At 43.6% G+C, this 22,244-nt stretch overlaps 2 protein-coding genes across 12 annotated transcripts in view; both read left to right on the top strand.

Moving 5' to 3' along the window:
* Window positions 1–12,359, top strand: part of myom1b (myomesin 1b) — a 30,559-nt gene extending 18,200 nt beyond the window's left edge. For 7 of the 11 annotated variants that reach the window (XM_054764899.1, XM_054764901.1, XM_054764895.1 and 4 more), the window contains 16 exons: window positions 15–59; window positions 402–538; window positions 615–759; window positions 899–958; window positions 1,034–1,101; window positions 1,181–1,294; window positions 3,962–4,049; window positions 5,431–5,469; window positions 5,565–5,670; window positions 5,757–5,920; window positions 5,996–6,032; window positions 6,138–6,160; window positions 7,225–7,280; window positions 7,365–7,580; window positions 10,973–11,111; window positions 11,181–12,359. In XM_054764899.1, coding sequence (XP_054620874.1) covers window positions 15–59; window positions 402–538; window positions 615–759; window positions 899–958; window positions 1,034–1,101; window positions 1,181–1,294; window positions 3,962–4,049; window positions 5,431–5,469; window positions 5,565–5,670; window positions 5,757–5,920; window positions 5,996–6,032; window positions 6,138–6,160; window positions 7,225–7,280; window positions 7,365–7,580; window positions 10,973–11,111; window positions 11,181–11,314 — 1,571 coding nt within the window. In that variant the 3' untranslated portion in view covers window positions 11,315–12,359. The other 4 variants (XM_054764904.1, XM_054764903.1, XM_054764898.1 and 1 more) reach the window with 2 other exon arrangements.
* A 184-nt stretch (window positions 12,360–12,543) lies between these two features.
* Window positions 12,544–21,903, top strand: LOC129173783 (phosphatidate phosphatase LPIN2-like). The gene is made up of 20 exons (XM_054764905.1): window positions 12,544–12,701; window positions 14,688–14,888; window positions 15,251–15,346; window positions 15,411–15,703; window positions 15,759–15,875; window positions 16,158–16,272; window positions 16,903–17,299; window positions 17,369–17,468; window positions 17,940–18,127; window positions 18,202–18,295; window positions 18,352–18,421; window positions 18,483–18,566; window positions 18,628–18,683; window positions 18,946–19,087; window positions 19,156–19,304; window positions 19,383–19,469; window positions 20,615–20,767; window positions 20,853–20,967; window positions 21,038–21,141; window positions 21,211–21,903. Exons 2-20 carry the CDS (start codon window positions 14,697–14,699, stop codon window positions 21,353–21,355), a joined length of 2,697 nt encoding a protein of 898 aa, XP_054620880.1. The 5' UTR covers window positions 12,544–12,701; window positions 14,688–14,696; the 3' UTR covers window positions 21,356–21,903.
* The last annotated feature ends 341 nt before the right edge of the window (window positions 21,904–22,244 follow it).

Here is a 22,244-nt window from a genome sequence, read left to right as displayed (position 1 = left end):
TCTTTTATTTTCAGAGTTGAAGAGGCTGCTGGAGATCAGCCATGATCACAAGTTCCCCAGTAAGTGCATCCACAGCACGTCTATTGTGTTTGTAAGTCTACGTCGTTAAACTGGCCTAAGTCCACATCTATTCTGTTTTTAAGTGCATGTTCTTACACTGGTCTAAGTTTGCATCTATTCTGTTTTTAAGTCTACGTCGTTAAACTGGTCTAAATCCACATCTATTCTGTTTTTAAGTGCACGTTCTTACACTGGTCTAAGTTTGCATCTATTCTGTTTTTAACTGTACATCGTTAAACTGGTCTAAGCCCACATCTATTCTGTTTTTAAATGTACATCATTAAACTGGCCTAAGTTGTCCCTCCCATGTTCTCCTGCCGTCTCTCTCCCCCATCTTTTAGCTATTCCCCTCAAGTCGGATTTGGCCGTGGAGATGCTGGAGAAGGGCAGAGTTCGCTTTTGGCTGCAGGCCGACCAGATTTCGGCCAACGGCAAAGTCGATTACGTTTTCAACGACAATCTTGTGTCTCAAGGGGAGGTAAGCCAACGAGACAGGCGCTAAACCTTTGTCGGTTTGCATTCTTTCCACATTTGGATTCTCCTTCCTGTTGCAGAAATACAAGATGAACTTTGACAAGAACACCGGTGTGATTGAGATGATCATGGAGTCTCTGACACCGGCTGATGAGGGCACCTTCACCTTTCAAATGCAAGATGGGAAAGCAACCAACCAGTCCAGCCTGGTACTGATAGGGGACGGTAGGTCCAGTCGGACATGAAGCTTCAAATCCGACCTTGTGAGAGATTGTGTGGCATAGCGGTGTTCGAGATTTTGTCACCGGTGGACACTACAGGCGGCAAAGCATGCAAAGATGTGACAATGTGTTTTGGTTGACAGTGTTCAAGGATCTGCAGAAGGAATCTGAGTTCCAGAGGAAAGAATGGTTCAGAAAACAAGGTGTTTGTATTGACTTTTGCACTGAAATCTCCTTGAGTTCCATGCCTACTTTTTTGACAACCATGCTGTTTCCAGGTCCTCACTTTATCGAGTATTTGGGTTACGAGGTGACACCAGAATGTTGTGTTATGCTGAAGTGCAAGGTGAGACCTATTTATTTAGGTTATTGTAACATAACTATTATATTGTCATAGAAAAACCCTCCACTGTGTTGCATTCAAGGTAGGAAACATAAAGAAGGAGACCTCGGCACTGTGGTACAAGGATGGACGGGAGATCAAGGCAGACGAACATCTGGGCTTCACGGAAGGAGTGCTCAAACTGGAAATAGCTCAGGTACGAAGAGGACAAAATAACAATTATTTGAACCTTTATTGTTTAACGATTCATGAATACTTTCACATATTTGTTTTGAAGCAAAGCAGCAATAAAAGAAGGGCTGGTAAATTATCTAATTTCACTTATTTAGTCTATTTTATCCAGAATACAATTAAATACAGATAATACTTATGCTAACAGATCATTTCGAGTGCAAACCATACTGCATTTAATTACGGGCACAAACACGAGCCGGGCTCATCTAGCTAGGGGCGGGTCAGAGGCGGTATCATGTGCATGAAGGTTTGAAAACTTCAACAGAGAGCATTTGATTGCCTCTTCTCTCAAAAGTGGCGTAAACGATTGAGGGAGAGGATCGATTTTTATCACGTGTGGTGCCCATAAACTGTTACAAAAGCCATTTTTACATAATAGGGGACCTTTAGTTTGGTCACTCTTTTTTCTCATTTACATTACAGGTGGTTCTTGTTTTATGGCGTTCCATGTTATATAAAAGGGAACTAGTTACATGTATGCGATGGAGGAATACGTAGTCGCATGTCACTACCCTGAGGAAGGACAAGGTCTTTTTCATTCCTTTTAGTTTAGTTATCCATTGTTTAAAGACTTTTTAAAACTTTTTTTTGCCCCTCATCCACAATCCTTACATAAGACATGAACGACACATTCTCTATTCTGTGCGTTCTAAAGATATAAAAACAGATAAAAAGAGGCAGCTCATTAATACACGTAATGGGACACACCTATTCCGCTTAAAAAGCCTGCTATTAAAACACCTCCAACGTTTTATGGTGTAATATACATGCTGTGACCTGTAACAGGTACATTCATTCATCATGCAATACTTACAATATAATCAACACATTGATTTCACATAGCATTAACTTTTCCAAACTCAAAAATAATAACACAGCAGCAGCTCCAATAGCAGCGTTAGCTTTCGGTAATGGCCTGATGCATTGTGAGCGTGGCGCTGACGTGTGGTGATCGAATGTGTGGTGAAGCTAGCCGCTAGTAATGTAGTTATTTGGCGAAACAATGTTAATAATAATAATAACCATGTCGCTGTAGTTTGGTTAATATCAGTGGTTCTCAGTTATTTTCTGTCATGCGAAACGTTTTCGCACCCCCTCGATTTGAAATGCTATTTAAAAACGGATAATATCTATTTATGTATCTGTACTGTACAAACGGAAGTCAACCAAATGTAATGAAATGCAGCGGCATGCAACAAAACGGAGAGCAGTGAAGCATACAAGCATATTCAAGAGGCAAATTGTATGCTGAGTACAACAAATTCATACATGTTGTCAGGTCTGCACTAACACTGAAAGTCCTTCCTGCCTCTCACGCCCCCCCCAACAGTTAGAAGCACTGGTTAGTATGCAGGTCACATTATGCAAATGGATCGTTATTGGCATTTTTTTTTTTCAGAAGGCTTTATAGCAGGGGTCTCAAACTCAATTTCACTGGGGGCCGCTGGAGATAGGGTCTGGTTGGGAATAGGGCTGGGAATCTCAGGGTAAATAAATAAATAAATATTTTTTATAGCATTTACACTACTCCTCCATGTCTAGTCGCGGGCCGCAAAATATGACCCGGCGGGCCACAAATGGCCCGCGGTCCGCGAGTTTGAGACCCTGCTTTATATGCAGAATAGGTGCATTAATCTGTTTTTAATATCTTTAGAATGTACTGAAAAGAGAAAGACGCGTGTTCATGTCTCACATAAAGATTGTCAATGATGGGCAAAATAAAAAAAAAAAAGTGCAGTTTTCCTTTAACCTCCATGATGTCTCCCATGCATGAGGCGGATTCTTCTGGTGGCAGCGTGTCAAAGGAAAGGAAAGTGAAATTAGACTTGGTAAAATGTTTAGGAAGTAGCGAAATCAACATTGGCTGAACGGTCCAAGCCACTCAAACGACCATCATGAAGAATAAAGCTGGTACATGCTCCTATGAAATGGACAGAGATAACTGCGCAGTGTAGTGGTTTCATTATTGAGACTTCCTCCCCCCAATAAGTCTGTCTCTCCCTCCTTTGCAACGCCCCTTCCAGTGTACAAGACAACCACAGGGATAAAAGTAAGGAGTTGACTGAATTTGATGTCTTTCATGTGTTCTATTTATCGTGACTTAGCTGTTCATTCAGGTGTAAATGAGGTGTAAGTTCTGACACTAAAACTTACATAGCCGTAGGAAAGGAACTTGTATGTAGACCGAGGACCTCCTATAATCTCTTCTTTCTGCAACCTCTGTCATCCCTGTGTAGACGTCAAACGTCTCTGCCGCAGACTGACACGCCATCCGTGCTGCTAATGTGACTAACACGGCTGCTGTCACATGTGTCCCATTTCAGCGCGACACGCCCGCAGACACAGCAGACATTGCCGGAGACCAAATCCGGAGAAGACTGAAAGTCGGGATCAGTTGCTGGTCTTGTCTTTGCTGCTTGAGAATGCTGTTTTTTAATATTTAGATTCAGTGTTTGAATCCATGTTTGCTTGCTTGCTGGCTTTTTTGCTTTGTGTTTTCTGCAGCACCCAGCACAGAAGAGAAAAGCTAGTCTTTTCTGACAAATAGAAATCCCGTAGTTTCTTGATGACATCAGGGATGTTCTACATCTCTAACGCTGACATATTGCGGCGGCTGTCTCTTTAACAGATTTCCAAGAAGGATGCTGGAGTGTATGAGGTTGTTTTGAAGGACGACAGAGGAAAGGACACATCAGCGTTAAATCTGACCGACCAAGGTGATCCTGAGGCGTAAAAAGCCTGTTTATTTCTTTTTTGATTCAGTGATTTTTCCAATAGTTAAATGCCCTGGCTGAAGCTCTAGCCAGGTAACGAGGTAATAATAAATAGACGTATGTGATTGATGCTAGCAGTCAGCTCATCCACCTTCACTCGTACATACAATTTCCATACGAACTTTATAGTCCAACTTAGAGCTCATATTATATCCCGCCTCTTCCTGCTTTGAGTACGCAAATGTAACACACACACTGCCATTGCTACTGACTACAAATTGTCTGTAGCTTCTCCGAGACTGTTTTTGTGTGTGCTGACCTGCTACAGACATGTACAGTAATCCCTCTTTTACAGTACTGCGGTTAATTGGTTCCAGACCCAACCATGATAAGTGAATTTCCGCAAAGTAAGATTCCTTATTTATATGTAATTAGAGCATAGAAAACCTGTTTACTTCTAAAGGCGGTTTCTAACATTATTAGAGCCCACTAGACATGAAATAACACCCCTATAGTCACCTTTACACTCGTATTACCCAATATATTTGACATAATAAGAGTAAATAAGCCATTTACATCATCATCCAAAATCGTTTCTCTATTCTGTGCGTTCTAAAGATTTAAAAGCAGTAAAAAGAGGCAGATAATTCATGCACGTAATATGACGCCTCCTATTAAAACAACTCCAAAAACCTTTAACAACATTTTAGGGCTTTATATCCATGCTGTAGCAATGCAGCAACAGTAGCCTGTGTTTTTATTCAGGGTTTTTAGTAGGGATTATTGTCCCTGTTGTGAGAGAATTCAAACATGCAAGAAAAGCCATTTTTTTCGCCGATTAAGCCTGGTGCTTGTGTGTGTTTCTCATTGAACATTACAGTAACATTACTGATACCCAGTGACCAATGTAGAATACCACATATCATTCACACGGTCTTTCAATGCGTCTTTTGAATGCCTCATATATGTATTTTAGTTCATTTAGACATTTTTATGCTTGAAAATGCTTAATTTAGGCAAAAAAATACATAAAATGTGCTTCAATATGCAATTTTTTTGGCTAATAATAGGCCGTATTCTCCCACAAAACAGCATGATTGATTAATTTCTCTATTTTGGAGAAACCGTGATAGAGTGAAGCCGCAAAATTCACGAAAAGCGGCGAGGGACGACTGTACGTGTATACGATGAGTGTCACGGTGTGTGACAGCCATGTTATTATTTTATCCGGGCCAACAATGTTATGCATTTAATTTGGAATTTTGAAAAATATTACAATTCTTTTAAACCAAATAAAACAAATTATTGGTCGGATATGCTAATGATTTTGCTGTGCTAATTTCGCCTAATACCCTAAATGTTATACCCTATTGTTTATTTCAAGGTTTCAAAGACCTGATGAATGAAGTTTTCGACTATATCGGTGAGATGTAACGACTTCACATTAACTTTTGCCAAGTTTGTCGCACTCAATGAACCCATTTGAGTTTTTTGTTGTGTTTATTTTTAAATTTACAGCTAACTCTTCCACACCTTTGAAGATCACCAGCACAGATGAAGGCATTCGCCTCTACACCTTTGTCAGCTACTACAATGACTTGCTGCCAGTCACATGGCATTACAAGTGGGTTGAACTCATTCATGTCTTTAACAGGATAAATCTTAACTGGCCCGATATTCAAATGTAAAATGCGGTCTGTGCCCCAACAGGGATTCGGCCATCGCCTTCTGCGACCGCCTCAAGAGCGGCGTGGTGGGCGATCAGCTGTGGTTGCAGATCACAGAGCCCACCGAGAAGGACATGGGCAAGTACGCCATCGAGTTCAGTGACGGCAAGGGTGGCCTGAGGCGGACAGTGGAGCTGTCGGGTCAAGGTCGGGAAGAGTGGAACATCTCTCTATGCCACTGAACTGGCAATCCTTTTCTCACACTGTGTTTGTGCCCTGCAGCGTATGACGATGCTTTTGCAGAATTCAAGAGACTCAAGTGAGTTAAGAACGGCTCTACTCTCTCAAGCGTTGAATACAAAAATCACACGTCAGTCTTTCTGCGTGTTAACCTCCGAATTGATGTGTTGTGTCTCTTATTCAGAGCCGCTGCTATTGCAGAAAGAAGTAAGTTGTGTTCATCCATTTTCATGCATGTCGCTGGATACTGTGCAACATCTGAGATTCATGACCAACTGTGGTCCCGAACTGGTTTAGGCAACTTTAATGTTTTCATCTATAAAACAGTTCTGGGTATCATTCCTTCTTGCTTGTCATCGGACTTAACAAGGAGATCTGGAAGTCACAATCTTTTCTCTATGGACACTTTGTTCGAACTGAACTGGGTCAAAGGAACATTTAGATTTTCAGCACCCAGTGTTTGGAATACATAACCGCATTACCGTCTCTCAATTTAGATTTCAAGCCTTTGTTACAGTGAGTGAATTTAAGGTTCTGACAAAATCATTGTCATCTACCATGTCTGTGTGTAAACGTCTTTGAAAAAACCTGTATAAATAAAGGATGAATTCAAAAATATATACACTACCAGTCAAAAGTTTTAGAACACCCCAAAAGTTGTTCAAGTCCAATGAATAACTTGAAAAAAACCTGTATATTTCAAAATTATACAAAAAGGGCTGTTTCAGGGACCTCAAAATGGGTCAACAATTTAAAGCTGTTCTGCAGAAATGGAGGTTGATCAAGCCTTGGCAGTTGGTGCAACTAATTACAGGTGTTCCACATTCTGGAGTACTTAATACCTCCTTTGTCTGCATAAAAACAGTGTTTGGAAAACGCTGTGGTACTATACCCTCGTGAACATCAGTTGAACAGCATTGTACTGTAGAAAGTCATTTGTTGCTACAAAAATGGCAAGAAAAAAGACAATTAACAATGACTGGTAGTGTATATTGATTGCATTGAGTGGGTGGACATAGATATTTGGCAAGGCATTGTGTATTCGGATGCGTTCCACAAGTAGACGGATCAGGCTTGCGGTGAACAGTGGGTCTGTGCTTGGAGCACCCATCCTCCCAGTTTCTTAGCTCCTCTGAAACTACATGGGACATTGTAGGTGACAAGCTAAGTTGCTACTAAGGGCTGAATAGCTAGCGTTGCGAAAGGATGTCCTAAAAAATTGTTGTTCTGGGAGTTAAAGCCAAAAGACTGAATTTGTTTGTTTCATTTAGACCGTGCTCGAGTGGCAGGAGGCCTTCCAGACGTGGTCACCATCCAGGAGGGCAAGGTAGCGGACGAACAAATCTATCACTCTTTTTCATTCCATTGTAGACTGTAGTTGGTGTTTAAATGTGGTGTCGGCTCCCGTCAGGCCCTCAATCTCACCTGCAATATTTCGGGCGACCCTGTGCCGGAGGTGACTTGGCTGAAGAACGAGAAGGGGCTGACGTCGGACGAGCACTGCATCCTCAAGTTCGAGTCGGGCAAGTTCGCCAGCTTTACCGTCACGGCGGTGAACACGTCGGACACGGGCAAGTACAGCATCCTGGTGAAGAACAAGTACGGCACGGAGAGCGCGGACTTCACCGTAAGTGTCTTCATCCCCGAAGAGGCGGGTGGCAAGAAAAAATAAGCCATTGCTCAAAATGTACGGAAAAAAAAAAGGTTTTGTTGATGTGTTTTGTGAAGAATATGACTAAACTTAACACTAAAACAGTAGAACCTCCTCCAAGGCACAACAATCCCAAACACAAGCCATCCTGTTCCACCTCAGTCCTGTCGGTGTCTCTACATCCATGTAGCCTGATGCAAGTAGTCTGTACAGCAAAAAGTCGAAATGAATTGCTCTGTCTGCATTTTGATCCAATTCTGCACCAATGCTAATGACAGCAATTTGGCAAAGTTTAACTACTAACCTTAGCTAGAATTCAATGTATAGCTGTCCTTTTAAACTACTATTGATAGCATATTCTCGCTATGGTATATTATACATATTTTTTTGTCATTTGGAGCGAGTTGCATACAGTCCTTTCAAATTAAAAGACATTCATTAGAAACTGCAAAAGACATCAGTGACATCAAGGTGTTTTCAAATGTTTGGATGATGAGGACTTGTTTGACTTGCAATGATTTTGTTAGCTTGGTCTTTTCAAAATGCACAGCAGCTCTTCTTCATGTTTCTCTCATTTTCTACAAAGAATGACCACTTCACTGCTCACCACTGGTCGCACTTCATGCGAACTTTCTGCATTCAAACATAAGAAACCTCACCTGCATTTGCTGTTCGCAATGCTCACTCATGAATAAGCGTGACATAAAACAATATGCGAGTCATACGATATATGACAGCAGACTCTTTTTCACACGTGTAAATATCAAATGTATGCATTTGAAGGAGCCAATCTTGAATGAAAATGGAGTAAACATGACTTCATGTGATCATCCCTGTCCAAAGTGAAGGTCACCATGGCGATGGCGATGACCTTCATCATCACTCGTCTTTGTGCCTATTTGTCACGTTCATGTGCGGACTGCCTACCACTTCCTGTATGACTAATAAACAAACCCAGCATGAAACCCCCCAACCTTTGTTTTTTTGTGTCCCCTTCACCATGTCCTTCACCCTCAATACACATTTTTTTGTAGACTCGGACGTCCCGAGGATCACACCACCAGCATGGATTCGATCCCCACTCCCTCCCCCCAGCAACGCCGTAATCCAACCCTGATCCAAATGTTTGTTCACTGGGTTATTTATTAGTGATGTCACTGAAAGACACGTTGACGTGGAAGAAATCACCTGAATAAGTCAGCTGCAGCAGTAGTCATCTTGTAATACCACTTTGTACCTCAAGAGGTGATGGTGAGCCCACACAAATTATGGGGGCGGGGGCAACTTGACTGTATGGCAGGGATGGGAAACTTCCTTTAACTGGCTGGAGTTCTTATGAGTCACCCATTGAAGTTAATCGGGTATTCGAGTCTTTGTCACGTAAGTCTGTGAAACTGGAGTCTTTGTCGAGCACCTGTGAGTCAGTGAAACTCGAGACCTCATCGAGCACTTGTGAGTCAGTGAAACTGGAGTCTTCGTCGAGACCCTGTGCGTCTGTGAAACTCAAGTCTTTGTCGAGCACCTGTGAGTCAGTGAACCTCGAGACCTCATCGAGCATTTGTGAGTCAGTCAAACTGGAGTCTTCGTCAAGCACCCGTGAGCCAGTGAAACTAGAGTCTTTATTGTGCCCACGTGAGTCAGTGAAACTTGAGTCTTCGTCAAGCGCTCGTGAGTTAGTGAAACTCGAGCACCCATTGGTCAGTGAAACCCGAGTCTGTCGACCACACGGGAGACAGTGAAACATGAGTCTTTGTCAACCTGGGAGTCAGTGAAAGTCGAGTACTTGTCGAGCACTCGTCAGTGAAACTCAAGTCTTTGTCGAGCACCTGTGAGCCAGTAAAACCCGAGTCTTTGTCGAGCCCACATGAAGAGTCTATGTTGAGCACATATGGGTCAGTGAAACTCGAGTCTTCGTCAACCCGGAAGTCAGTGAAACTTGAGTCTTTGTCGAGCTCACGTGAGCCAGTGAAACTCAAGTCTTTGTTCAGCACCCATTGGTCTGTGAAACTCGAGTCTGTCAAGCACATGGGAGTCAGTGAAACACAAGTCTTTGCCAATCTGGGAGTCCATGAACGTCAAGTCCTTGTCAAGCACTCGTCAGTCAGTGAAACACGAGTCTTTGTTGAGCACCCGTAAGCCAGTGAAAGTCAAGTCTTTGTCGAACCTAAAGTAAAGACATTTTTCAATGGGGTGGCCAAGGTGAGACCATTACTCACATAGGGGTGGCAATAAGTTGATACCTGAATTGTCTAGATGGCCAGTGGGGTGGCTAGAGAGTGACACCCCCGTAGCTGCGCCACTGCTTTTGGACCGTCTATTAGAGCAATTCATAGCTGAGCAGCGTGCTGAGAACATGTTTTCAACGCATAGTTTCTGGATTCTGCTCACCATCGTAACGGCCAAACCTGCGCAGGGTGGAAATGGATGCTGATCGGCATTCCTGTTTTAACTCTAGACTCCTTAGTTTACATGCCCACTCATGCTTCTACAGGGAGCTTCCGATATTAACAGATTTATGTGCTGAATCACGCTTCAGAATTTAAGTCAAAGTCAACATAGTGAGAAAACTGGACCGGTACCGACCAAAGTAATCATGGAAAACTTAACTACCGCTTGCAGTTCATGCAAGACGCGGTTTTATTGACAGCTCCTCCACACGGAAAGTTGTGCGCTGCAGTGAAATGCGTCCAAGTGGAAACGGAGCTTAGGATGAACCACAGAGTGAGTGGTCATGGCCACCCTTGGTCACTCCATTGCTCCGCCACTGTATTTCGCTAAGGGACACAGAACACAACATATATAGACGCATGGCTCTGCAGAACACCGAATCTGTTACTCGTTCCGTGGTGCTAATAAATATAAACAAATGTATTTGTAGAATTAATGACATGTTACATAGTTTCCTTTTTTAATGCAGCTAGCAGCAGCAGGGGTGAAGAGACGAGTACCTGTGTGTCCTGATTTAGCAAGATTTGACCGACTCGTTTATGACTCGCACATCTCTAGTCTTGTAGTCTTGCCATTGGTTACCAGAACCAGGAAATGCTAGCTTGTTGTGATCGGCAAGAGTTGGAACGTTAACGCTTTATGAATCAAATGCGTCATGCAAGGTAGGTAGCAATAGACCATATATTTTGCTGCTGACCAATGACAGTGTCCCTATTGCTGCACGCCTTTGGTCGTACGTAAAGATTAGATGTGAGAAATGTCCTTAAATAGCCTTTAAAATCCTTTTTCGTGGTTTTGGGTGGTAAAGTCTGACGCCATTGGACTTGACAGGTAAGCAGTGGAACTCATTCTTTGCCTATTATGTGATTTTTCTTTTCAAATATTCTTTTTTTATACATATTTGTTTTGTCTCTTCTTAGCTGGAAGTGACAGAGGGAACGCCCGACTTGGGCGTGACTTCCTACTGGACAGATTCAGAGGGTAACGTGGTGTTTGGTCCAAACACTCCAAAGGAAAAGCAAAGTGGAATTACAGCAATGAAAATGCAGAGGACAAAAGGTAAGAAGGCTGACAGTCAAACCAGATGTAAAAATAGCAAAGCATCACATGCAGAATCTTTAATTCCAGTGGAAAAGACCCTGAAGGACCATCGTGAAACGCAAAAGTCAGAAGAAGAAGACAACTTTATAGACACTGTCACAGTGGAACCCAAAAATTCAGAAGAAAAGGACGACGTTGAAGAAAATACAAAGCTCAAATAGTGTTTGATCTGTGACTTGCGACGGCGTATTAGGGCCACATCGAAAAAGAAATATCTGAGATTTCGAGAATTTATGAGAACAAAGTTGTAATATTACGACATTAACGTCGTACATTTACGAGAATAAAGTCGTAGTATTACATGTCATACGTGTCAGAGGGAAAATAGAGCATAGCTCTTCAGGAAGGAAGGACACTTTTATTTGTAACGTGGCAGTAAAACAGAGCAGTTGAGCATTTAGCATTTAGATTAGCATGTCTAGCCCTTCTCACTTCCGCCTTCCTTAACCCACCCCCTCCACATGCCTCCACATAAGTCCCGCCTTTTCATAGCTGTCTCAGGTAACGCCTGTAATATAAAGTTACGAGTTTTTTCTCCTGTAAATGTATGACTTTATTCTCGTAAATTTACGACTTTATTCTCGAAATCTCATATTATTTGAATACTCCGTCGTAACAGTCAACGCCAGGGACAGCTATGAAAACGGGGGACTTATGTGTCATGTTACAACTTTTCCTGTCGTAAATTTCCGACTTTTTTTTCTCGTAAATTTACGACTTCATTCTCGAAGTTGTTTTTTTCCAATGTGGCCCTAATACTCCTGTATCGCAGTGACTGACATATTTGATTATACTCATAAATATTCATGTTGTTGTAAGGAAGAATAGTTTTTCTGTGTTTTTCACCATATTCACGCCAAATCAAGTGCCTGCGAAATCAAAATGAAATGTCATTTGAGGCAAGAATATTGAAAAAAGAAAAAGACACTGTTGAGGTTAACAAATATTTGTGTTTTGTCAAATCTGTCCCCTGAATGCCTCAGGGGCTTCTCCAGAAACACGTGTGCAGGTGGAACTATATTATTTTGTTTTTTTTACATCTTTTTTTTAAGACTTTTTTAAAGAATGATATTGTGCACACTATTAAAGTAGAATTGATGATGATTCGTTTTATTCAGCCTCTCTGTATCGGCTTTATTTTTTGTCACCTGCACACAAAGACAATAATATCCACTGCCAGTGTGTTTGTAACGTGATGTATTTCAATGTAACTTGTATGCATGTTCAAAATAAATTCAACTGTTACCATAACCATTGTATACATCACACAGCTGTTTCTCATTGTTTGATGCGGGGTGAATACCATTTTGGGAGAAGTGGCTGCAATCACGTGGGCCGCTTGGACAACACAGGGACGTGCCGAGACGGGGAAAGCAGGTTTGTCCTAATCTGGGAAACAGGATTAGCTTCTTAGGCTCTCACTAGCCGCTATGGCGGACGTGGCTGGAAAAGGAAGAAGCGGTTGGTTACTTCCATGGACCACTTGAATGACCTTTCTTTGTCGAGATCCTGGTACCAGACCTGCTTCTCTTGTTTGCTGCTGCCGGGGTAAAAGACCAGTACATTTCTTGTGAAAGTGGTAATGCTTCCCTTGTCAGAGTCAACCTCACCTTTATGTTCCAAATTTTGACTCCAAAGCTTTTTGGAGCTTTTTCCTTTTTCTGGTTAAAAGTAGCTGTTAAACTGGTTAGAAGTAGTCATCAGAATGGTTAAAGATTACCATAACTTTTGAAATAAGACTGATTACTTATTCATCTATCAATTGATTATTTATGGATAAAACTGGGGAACAAACACAAAAATCTAAATATAAATACATATACAGTAAATATAAATTGTTGTCACGACAGTTTGGGTCACATATTATGTCTTGCCAAATGTCAAAATTCAGTCACACTTTTCCAGCTGATATATTTTGAATATCTAGCTCACTTGAGGTGGAAATTAAATGCTGAATCTAAATGGTAGATCTAAATCTGAATGCCAAATGTAAACGTAAAATCTAAATGCAAATACCAAATGTTAAATTGAAATCTAAATGTCTCGCTTAGTATGATGGTAAACATTTTTTTAAAATATGCAAATAGCCCACGCCTCTGACCGCCCGTCATTTCGTCATGCCACGTTAAGCTCCAACTGCTTAAGTGCCCGAGTGTTGAATTAATGCAACAAATGTACCACCAAGATTACAAGGCCTGGTTTGTTGCAAGAAAATACGATTGAAAAGTAACATAAAATAGGGAAAAGTGTCGTCACCAGTCACAATCAAAACCGTTCCACCCACTTCTGCTCTCGTCATTACCACTAGACCACTACACCACACATCTCGAATTGTTTAGAATGGATACATATTTCCAGAAATAAATTGGTGTTCCGACAAATTGAATGAAGTCAATCTAGTCGGAAATATGGAGCGCCGATGTCAACTGGCTCCTGGAAAGCCGCTAACGTGATCGCGATCGCGTTATGCATATATGCATATATACATTGGCATTAGTGTGTTTTAAAGGAAAACTGCACTTTATTCGGAATTTTGCCCATCGTCCACAATCCTTATGTGAGACATCAACACACGTCTTTCTCTTTTCTGTGCGTTCTAAAGATATAAAAACAGATCATTACTGTGCATGTAATTGGACACACTTATGCCGCGTACAAAGACGGCTATTAAAACACCTTCAAAAACCTCAACAGGGTTTTATATCCATGCTGTAACCATGTAGTAACAGGTGCATTCGTGATAACATGTAATACTTACAGTATTATGTCGTATTTTGGTCATTTTAAGCATTACTGGAACTTCCTTCCTCGGCGCATTGACTTCACATAGCAACATAGAACGCCTACACCTAGCATTAACTTTTCCAAAGCCAAAAACAAAAACAGCAGCAGCAGTAGCGGCAGCTACAATATGTCGCGTTACTTTTTGGTAGTGGTCCGAAGCATTATGAGCGCGGCGCTGGCACGCTGCGGGCGCATGTGTGGTGAAGCTAGTCGCTAGCTGGTTTGTCGCTAGCTGGCTAGTAGCTAGCCGGTGTGGTGTGGCAGGGTGTCAACACACCAGTAACAGAGTTCGATTGGCGCAACAATGTCGCTGTAGCTTGGTTAATATGCATGTCACATTATAGAGTATGTAAATGGAGCGTTGTTGGCACTTTCGGTGTTTTTTTTCCACAGAGCTTTATATGCGGAATAAGTGTTTCCCATTATGTGCATTCTTAGCTACATCTTTTTAGCTGTTTTTATGTCCTTAGAATGCATGGAAAAGAGAAAGCCATGTGTTCATGTCTCACATGAGCATTGTGGATGGGCAAAATTGCAAAAAAAGGGCAGTTTTCCTTTAATGACCACATGTATGTAAAAATATAAATGGTATACTGCATCCAATGTGGACAGGATGCTCCTAACCTAAACATAACCTCCCTGGTGGAGTTAATAATCCTAATGAAATGACCACAAGTCCAACTCCTTGTTTGTGTGTAAAGTTCTTTCTGTTCATACCCAGAGCAGCAAAGTGTGATTCGTACCTCCCAGGTGGACACCATGAACTACGTGGGCCAGCTGGCGGGGCAGGTTCTGGTGACGGTGAAGGAGCTCTACAAGGGAATCAACAGGGCCACACTGTCGGGTTGCATTGACGTCATCGTGGTCCGACAGCCAGATGGGACCTTCCAATGCTCCCCTTTCCATGTCCGCTTTGGCAAACTGGGAGTCCTTCGCTCCAGGGAGAAAGTGGTTAGTGCCGCTACGGTCTACCGCTACGGTAGGATAGATGGACAACCACCATGTATCCCATCTGACGTCCTTTTGATGAAACTGTAAAAAACAGAAGAAAGAGGTTCCAACTCAGATGAGTCTTTAAATTAATTACAATTACAAAAATACATGTTGACATGTCAAGTTTGACAATTATATTATTTCATGGTTTATTGATCAAATTTATGCTGCACACACACACACACAACAGGACACCAGGGAGCTGGAAAACGTGGAGCTGCGTGTAAACTAAACAAAAAACCAACAAAGCACAAAGGTCCCAACTTGAGTCCAAAACAGGAAGTGTAAGAGATCCAAATAAAAATGTTGTGATCCTGCAGATCGACATTGAAATCAATGGAGAAGCGGTGGACTTGCACATGAAACTTGGAGACAACGGGGAGGCTTTTTTTGTCCAGGAGACGGAAAAAAATCATGTATGTCTCTCATTCCAAAGGTTCTGTCCAAGGCTTTATTGTAAGAACCTTTTCGCCCACGCAGGAGGTTGTCCCTGCACGCCTGCTGACCTCTCCCATCCACACGGACGACGCTCCGATGAAAAACCGAGAGCCCAGAAGTGTCAGATCGGCAGCCGAGAGCAGTCAGCGTCTGATGGGTCCGGAAGAGCGGGGAAGCCACCATCCCCGTCCCAATGCGTGTGGGAAGAAGAGGAAGAGAAGGAGGAGGAAGCACAAAGCTGACATCCGCAAAGAGCAGCCAAGCCCGCCAGCAGGAAGCGAGCTGGACCTCTGTGGGCTCAGCTCAGATGAGGAGAGCAATGCGCACAGTGCATGGTGAGTCACTGTCGTTTTTTGCTCATAAAGTTTTTGATTTTGTTTCTTTTTTCAGGACATGCTCAACCTCATTGAAGGACAAAACAGACATTTTTGGACATTCTGCATTTGCTGCCCTTGAGTGGGACAGCTACCCTTTTTCTGACGGAGACTGGTCCCCCTGTACCGAGTGGTGAGTGTCATAGACAATCGTGTGGGGACGCAGTTCTTGGTTGGACGAGAGGCCTTAGTTAGTCTTAGCTCCTTAGTTAGTTAGTTTGTCTTAGTTGTCCCCGATTCTTCATTCTTAATCAAGACATTTTGGACAAGTTGCTTTGGAGTAGATCCATATTTTCTTCCTGTTTGACTTCCTGTAGGTGCCCCAACACTTGTTCACTGATGAACAGTCTATGAACACTGTTCATAGACCCCAAGGTCCAAAGTGCTGTGTTACTTTTGGTCTTGTTGTGTCCAGCAGGGAGATGTCCGAGGCCACGTTGCCTAGCAGTGACTCTGAGCCCACAGAGAGCATGCTCAGAACCGAGTCACACATGCGGTGGACCTGGGGGGAGTTTCCAGAATCCACAAGGGTAGGAATGACGAGAAGATACACTCACACTGTGCGTTCATCTAATCATGTATTACAATGCCTGAAAAGATTTTCGGATGTTTGTTGGCAAACTTCACTCCCTGACATCTTCAGAGTCGCACTGCACAAAGTTTACAGTCTTGACTGTCATTCTTCGGACCTTGGTTCAAACCCAGGGCGGAACGCCAGGCTGACTGATCCAGGCGGGTTACATTGGTGCCATGATTTGGGTGACAATGAGATTTGGGTGTGAGTGTAAGGGATGCCCGCCAATATGGCTGTACGGATGTACGTTGGTAAACCTTACTCCCTGGACTTGTCAGAGTCACACTGCATGTCGAGTTTAGTCTTGACGGCTGGCACTCTTGACTCTCATTCTGTAGACTGTGGTTCAGGCCAAGAACTGAACTCGAAGCTGGCTGGAGAGTGAGGTTTTGGGGGTGAGCGTGGCTGTGTGGATGTAGGTTGGTAAACCTCACTCCCTGGCACCTTCATAATCGTACTGGCCGTAGAGTTGACAGTCTGGGATTTTAGCTTGAGAGCTGGTGCTCTAGACTCTTTGAGCCCAGTGCGGAATGCTGGGCGAACCAGACGGGTTACATCAGTGCACGTCTGTTTTTTCTGCAAGCAGGTCTCCAAAAAGGAGCCGTCCGAGCCAAAGGTTCTGACCATCACCCCCACAGAAAGCACACATTTCCGGGTCATCTCAAGCCCAGAGTCATGGAACGGCAAGCAAGCAGAAGATATGCTCTGCGACATCGTTCGACCCGAACCTCGGAATGTCCCGTCGTCCCAGGGCGGCTGCAACCCCATTGACACCTCCTCAGCTCAGCACACGAGCATGACCCAGCATCAGGCGGAACCGAGAACCTTTCCATCCCAGCCATGCGCAGGCAACTCCAACCTCGGTGAGAAAGCCGTACGCAAAACCAGCTGGAAATCTTCTCCACCCAGTCGCAGGGACAGCATGAGCAGAGATTCGAATAGAACCTCGTCCATGTCTGCAGCCGCCCCCGTAAAGAAAAAGGGTAAGAGTCAACCTGACATGATAACCTCTGTAGCTCTTGAGTCTCTTCTCATTCTTCTTCTTTAACAAGGTGTGAGGAAGAGGAGTCAACATCAGGGCCCAGAAGATATTTATCTGGATGACCTGAATGTGCTCGAGCCCCATGTTGTCGCTCTGTACTTCCCCAAAAGGTACCATTAGGGAGGTCTTATGTTCAAATCATCCTGACGGCTTTTCTTTCTTGATATTTAAGTACAGTGGAACTTCCCAACGTATAAAGTCGTCTTTTTATTATTTAACTATTGCCTTGATATTTACACTTTAAATAATAATGCGTGCGTGGGTTTTGTCCGGGTACTCCGGTTTCCTCCCACATTCCAAAAACATGCATGTTAGGCTAATTGGAGACTCTAAATTGTCCATAGGTATGAATGTGAGAGTGAATGGTTGTCAATATGTGCCCTGCGATTGGCTGGCGACCAGTCCAGGGTGTACCCCACCTCTTGCCCGAAGTCAGCTGGGATAGGCTCCAGCATACCTGCGACCCCGGTGAGGATAAGCGGCATTGAAGATGGATGGATAGATGAATAAATAAAGTGAACAATATTAATACTAAATAATAGAGATTGCTGAGTAGGTGAAATGGGGCATCTGTGTGTCAGTGAGTCGGAGCAGGTTCCAAAGCCCTGGGTCGAGACGGGGACACAGTCGGGCTCACAGTCGCCTCAGTCGATGGGCAGCGGTGCCGCAGACAGTGGCACAGAGTGTTTGTCCGATTCTGCCACCGACATTCCTGATGTCACACTGTCGCTCTGCGGCGGAGTCGGTGACAATTCAGAAATCGACAACGGTAAGCAATCATCTTTACTTGTTGGCAAGTTTTATATACAGTATCGCTTATTTGAATATTCCTTATTCTTCCAGAAAGATTCATGGATTACATCATCACCTATCATGAATTTGCAGAAAACCCAGCGATTATTGACAATCCCAATTTGGTGGTTCGGATTGGGCATAGGTGAGCGAACAATAAATCAGAAAAGTGATGACATCAAAATGAGCACTTTCTTTTAGATACTACAACTGGACTCTGGCAGCGCCGCTCATCCTCAGCATGCAGGCTTTTCAGAAGACGCTCCCAAAGGTATCGACTGATGATGTTTAATAGTGCACCACATGTTTTATTGACATGTGGACCACTGCAGCCCACAGAAGAAGCGTGGGTGAAGGACAGGACGCCAAAAAAGTCTGGCCGATGGTGGTTCTGGAGAAAGAGCAGCGTGAAGCAGGTAGTGGTCTTCCACCTGTGTGCACTGTCAACCAGAACATGACTGCTTTTGCATGTGTTAGTCATCAACAGAGACCAAGGCGGCACAGGACAGTCCAGACCTCAACATACAAACACAGTAAGTCACCTTTGCTGCTGATCCTGGATTAAGACTTTTTTTCAACATTGTTGGGAGTCTATGAGTCGTCTATGAGAATCTATCGCAGAGGATAAGTGGCATAGAAAATGGACGGATCGATGATGACTCAATAAATGACTGTTTTTACCAGTTACTGTGAAATCTACTTTAGAAAAACAGCTGAATGCTTCCCTGTTTTGACTGAAATGGTATTAGTCACTGATTTGACTCCAGACAACCCAATTTTTTCTCCGTTCTTCAGGCAAAGAACATCGGAGTGGTCCAGTGATGACGAACCCAAAGACATCGACGGCGGTCAGACACCAAGTGAGCGTGTGCAGACAGAAGGCCCCGCCCCTTGCCCCGCCTACAAGAAGTCCCTCCGCCTGTCATCAGAGCAGATTGTGAGATCACTGTGGATTATTACGGAACATCAACTTAAGGCCACTGCAAACATGTGGATGTCTGACAGGTGGGTCTAAAGCTGAGAGAGGGGCCAAATGATGTCACCTTCAGCATCACCACTCAGTACCAAGGCACGTGTCGCTGTGAGGGCACCATCTTCCTGTGGAACTGGGATGACAAGGTTATCATCTCAGACATTGATGGCACCATCACCAAGTATGGTGCTCTTCTTCATGATGGTTTCTATGTTGTTCTTCAGTTTTCTAACGTCTTGTCATGACTTTGTGACTGCAGATCTGACGTGTTTGGTCAGATTCTGCCTCAGCTGGGCAAAGACTGGACTCATCAAGGGATCGCCAAGCTGTACCATTCCGTGCACGAGTAAGCAGCACAAGCTCACTGCGAGCACAAGTCACAGTTCCACCAAGCCTGCACAGTTCAGCGCACTACGTGTACTGTGCGGCCCTGCTTATTCATGAGTTTTATATGTGGGGAAAACCCGCCCATTACCACCTTTTCCTCTCTGAAAATAAGCTGTTTTTTAACAGAAAATTCATCTCATTCACCCTAAGTCGGGTATAATTTATAAACAATAATAAAGCATAGCATGCCCATCATAATAATACAGCATACATGTACGTAACGTTGGAAAGTGTAAGATGCTGGTGCTGGTGTGTGACTAAAGCAGCACCTAGCAGTAGCACTTCTTGAGTCATTTGCAGTTTCAGATGTGTGATGCGGTTTTGCCAGTACAATCGTCCCTCGCCACTACATGGTTCGAAATTGTACAAATTGCACGAATTTTCTACCTAAATCAAGCATTTTCAAGCTACTATTTAGCAACTACTTGCTTGAAAATAGTTGAAAACAGAGTCGGCATCAAAGGAGATCAACTGCCTCGCCGGCAGTGGATCCTGCTGAACCGCTTCAAAACATCGTTGAGGAAGTGGGGTCTGGCAGACCAAGCTTCTTGTGAATGCGGGGAGCCTGACCAGACTGCAGACCACATTATCATCACCTGCCCCCTCTACAAACGACCCTCTTCGATGTGGGACCCGAGACGAATTTATGGCTGGACATTTGATGATGACACACGAAAGACGAAAGAGGGTAACTAGTTAGCTCGGTAGCTTGCTATATGCTATGAGCAGCGGCCGTCTCTTATGTCCCTGCAGTGATCCCGTAGCCTGCGTATCGCAGTTGAACAATGTAAAGATTAATCGAAGTATAAATGTGTCTAATGGGGTGTTACTTCATGTTTACAGGGCTCTTATGAAGGTAAAAATCTTATTTAGAAAGTCATAAACAGGTTTTCTATGCTCTAACTACGGAAATATTATTTTTATATTATATTTTATTAATAGTGAATCCTCTTCGTGAAATTCCACTTATCGCGGTCGGGTCGGGAACCAACTAACCGCAAAAAACGAGGAACGACTGTACAGTATTGCTGTAACATGCTAATTAAGGAACATAACACTTGATGAGGAATGAAAGAGTTAACACAGCCTTGAATTTGGCCCCAGGAATGGTTACAAGTTCCTGTACTGTTCGGCCCGAGCCATCGGCATGGCAGACATGACGCGTGGATATCTACACAAGGTGAACGACCGGGGGACTCTCCTGCCTCGAGGACCACTCATGCTCTCGCCAAGCAGCCTCTTCTCAGCCTTTCACAGGCATGCAAAGCTTGGCGTTTTGTTCATTCAAAAACTCTCTCCATGCCTTTGTATTACAATAAGTTGTGATTTCACGTCTCGTTAGAGAGATGATAGAAAAGAAACCTGAGAAGTTCAAGGTGGAATGCCTCACGGACATCAGGAATCTGTTCTGCCCCAGCATGCATCCCTTCTTTGCAGCTTTTGGCAACAGAGAAAGTGTGAGTAGATTGTATCACCATGCATGCTTTTGTTGGGAAAAAGATCATTTGATGCTCTGTTGTGTTTAAGGACGTGTTGGCCTACAGGCATGTGGGCGTGGCCGTGTGCCGTATATTCACGGTGAACCCAAAGGGCGAGTTAATTCTGGAGCAGGCCAAAGGCAACAAAACATCGTGAGTATCCAACAGCAACAGAGCGACGTCTCCCCCCCCGACGGGGACACTCATCATGTGTTTTGGCAGATACGGCCGATTGAGCGAGCTGGTGGAGCACGTTTTTCCCCTGCGGACTTGCCAACACAGCGCCGCCTTCAGCTACCCCGAGTACAGTTCCTTCTCGTACTGGAGGGAGCCCGTTCCCCCCGTGTGTTTGGAGGAGCTGCTTTAGGCACATATAGTACCTTCATGTGATGGAATCCAATAGCGAAGCTTTCAGTGAGATCACTGGACTGAAAGGTGTTCTCTGGTAAAAAGAGAAAACACACTTTGGAAGGGAAATGCATGGTGACAGATGATGCAGAAGAAGCAGTAGTGGACTTACCTTGACTTGTCTGCCCGACCAGCTAAAGTAGGTTGTGAGGTTTTGCCTACCTATGTACACATAGCGCCAGTTCACCACAGAAGTTATCTCAAGGCATTTTACACACGAAGCAAGTCTAGAACCACACTTGTCATACATTAAAATCGACGATTGTGTCATCTTGTCTGCCTTTCTTATGCCATTCAGTCACTCTGTCCATATGACTTCTTTCTATGAAAGCAAGTTTGTATCTTTTTGTTGAACGATTTCCATTTAAATGTTAATGCTGTGCATGTGAGGTCTGTCTTGTCAAACTGGAATGATGATCATTTCAATAGTTGGAACTGTAATAAGGTCATGTGTTCGTAGTATTTACTATACATCACTTTCTGCAATAAAAGTATGACTGCCAAGAATGCACCGGTCTACGTTTGCTGACTCCGAAAACAAAAAATGACAAAAATATGTTACTAATGCGCCTGCCGGTACCAACGCTGCTGATGACCTCCTTTTCCCTGTCCTCCTCTGGATGGGAAAACCTGAGAGCAGTTCCCTAGCCGCTTTTTTCTTCATATTTTTTTTAGAAAATGTCAAATACCTCCAGGAAATCTTACACGGCAAATATTAGCATCCTGTCCGCTCACTGGTCGATGAATGAAACTCCCACTGATTGGTCCTTGCATTACACGCACGAGCACAAACTTTCACACGCACGAATTTCATGTGTCGCCTCCCGTGTGTGGCGGCCACAACAAAT

This window comes from Dunckerocampus dactyliophorus, chromosome 21, assembly GCF_027744805.1.
Source record: "Dunckerocampus dactyliophorus isolate RoL2022-P2 chromosome 21, RoL_Ddac_1.1, whole genome shotgun sequence".
Classification (NCBI taxonomy): domain Eukaryota; kingdom Metazoa; phylum Chordata; class Actinopteri; order Syngnathiformes; family Syngnathidae; genus Dunckerocampus; species Dunckerocampus dactyliophorus.
This window is presented reverse-complemented; position numbering and strand designations above follow the sequence as displayed.

Bases quoted from the DNA above. Each gene is read 5' to 3' on its own strand.
- LOC129173783 (XM_054764905.1), top strand. From the start codon at position 14,697: ATGAACTACGTGGGCCAGCTGGCGGGGCAGGTTCTGGTGACGGTGAAG. The intron at 14,889-15,250 runs GTTAGTGCCGCT...GTGATCCTGCAG, and splicing joins TTCGCTCCAGGGAGAAAGTG to ATCGACATTGAAATCAATGG. The intron at 21,142-21,210 runs GTGAGTATCCAA...GTGTTTTGGCAG, and splicing joins GCCAAAGGCAACAAAACATC to ATACGGCCGATTGAGCGAGC.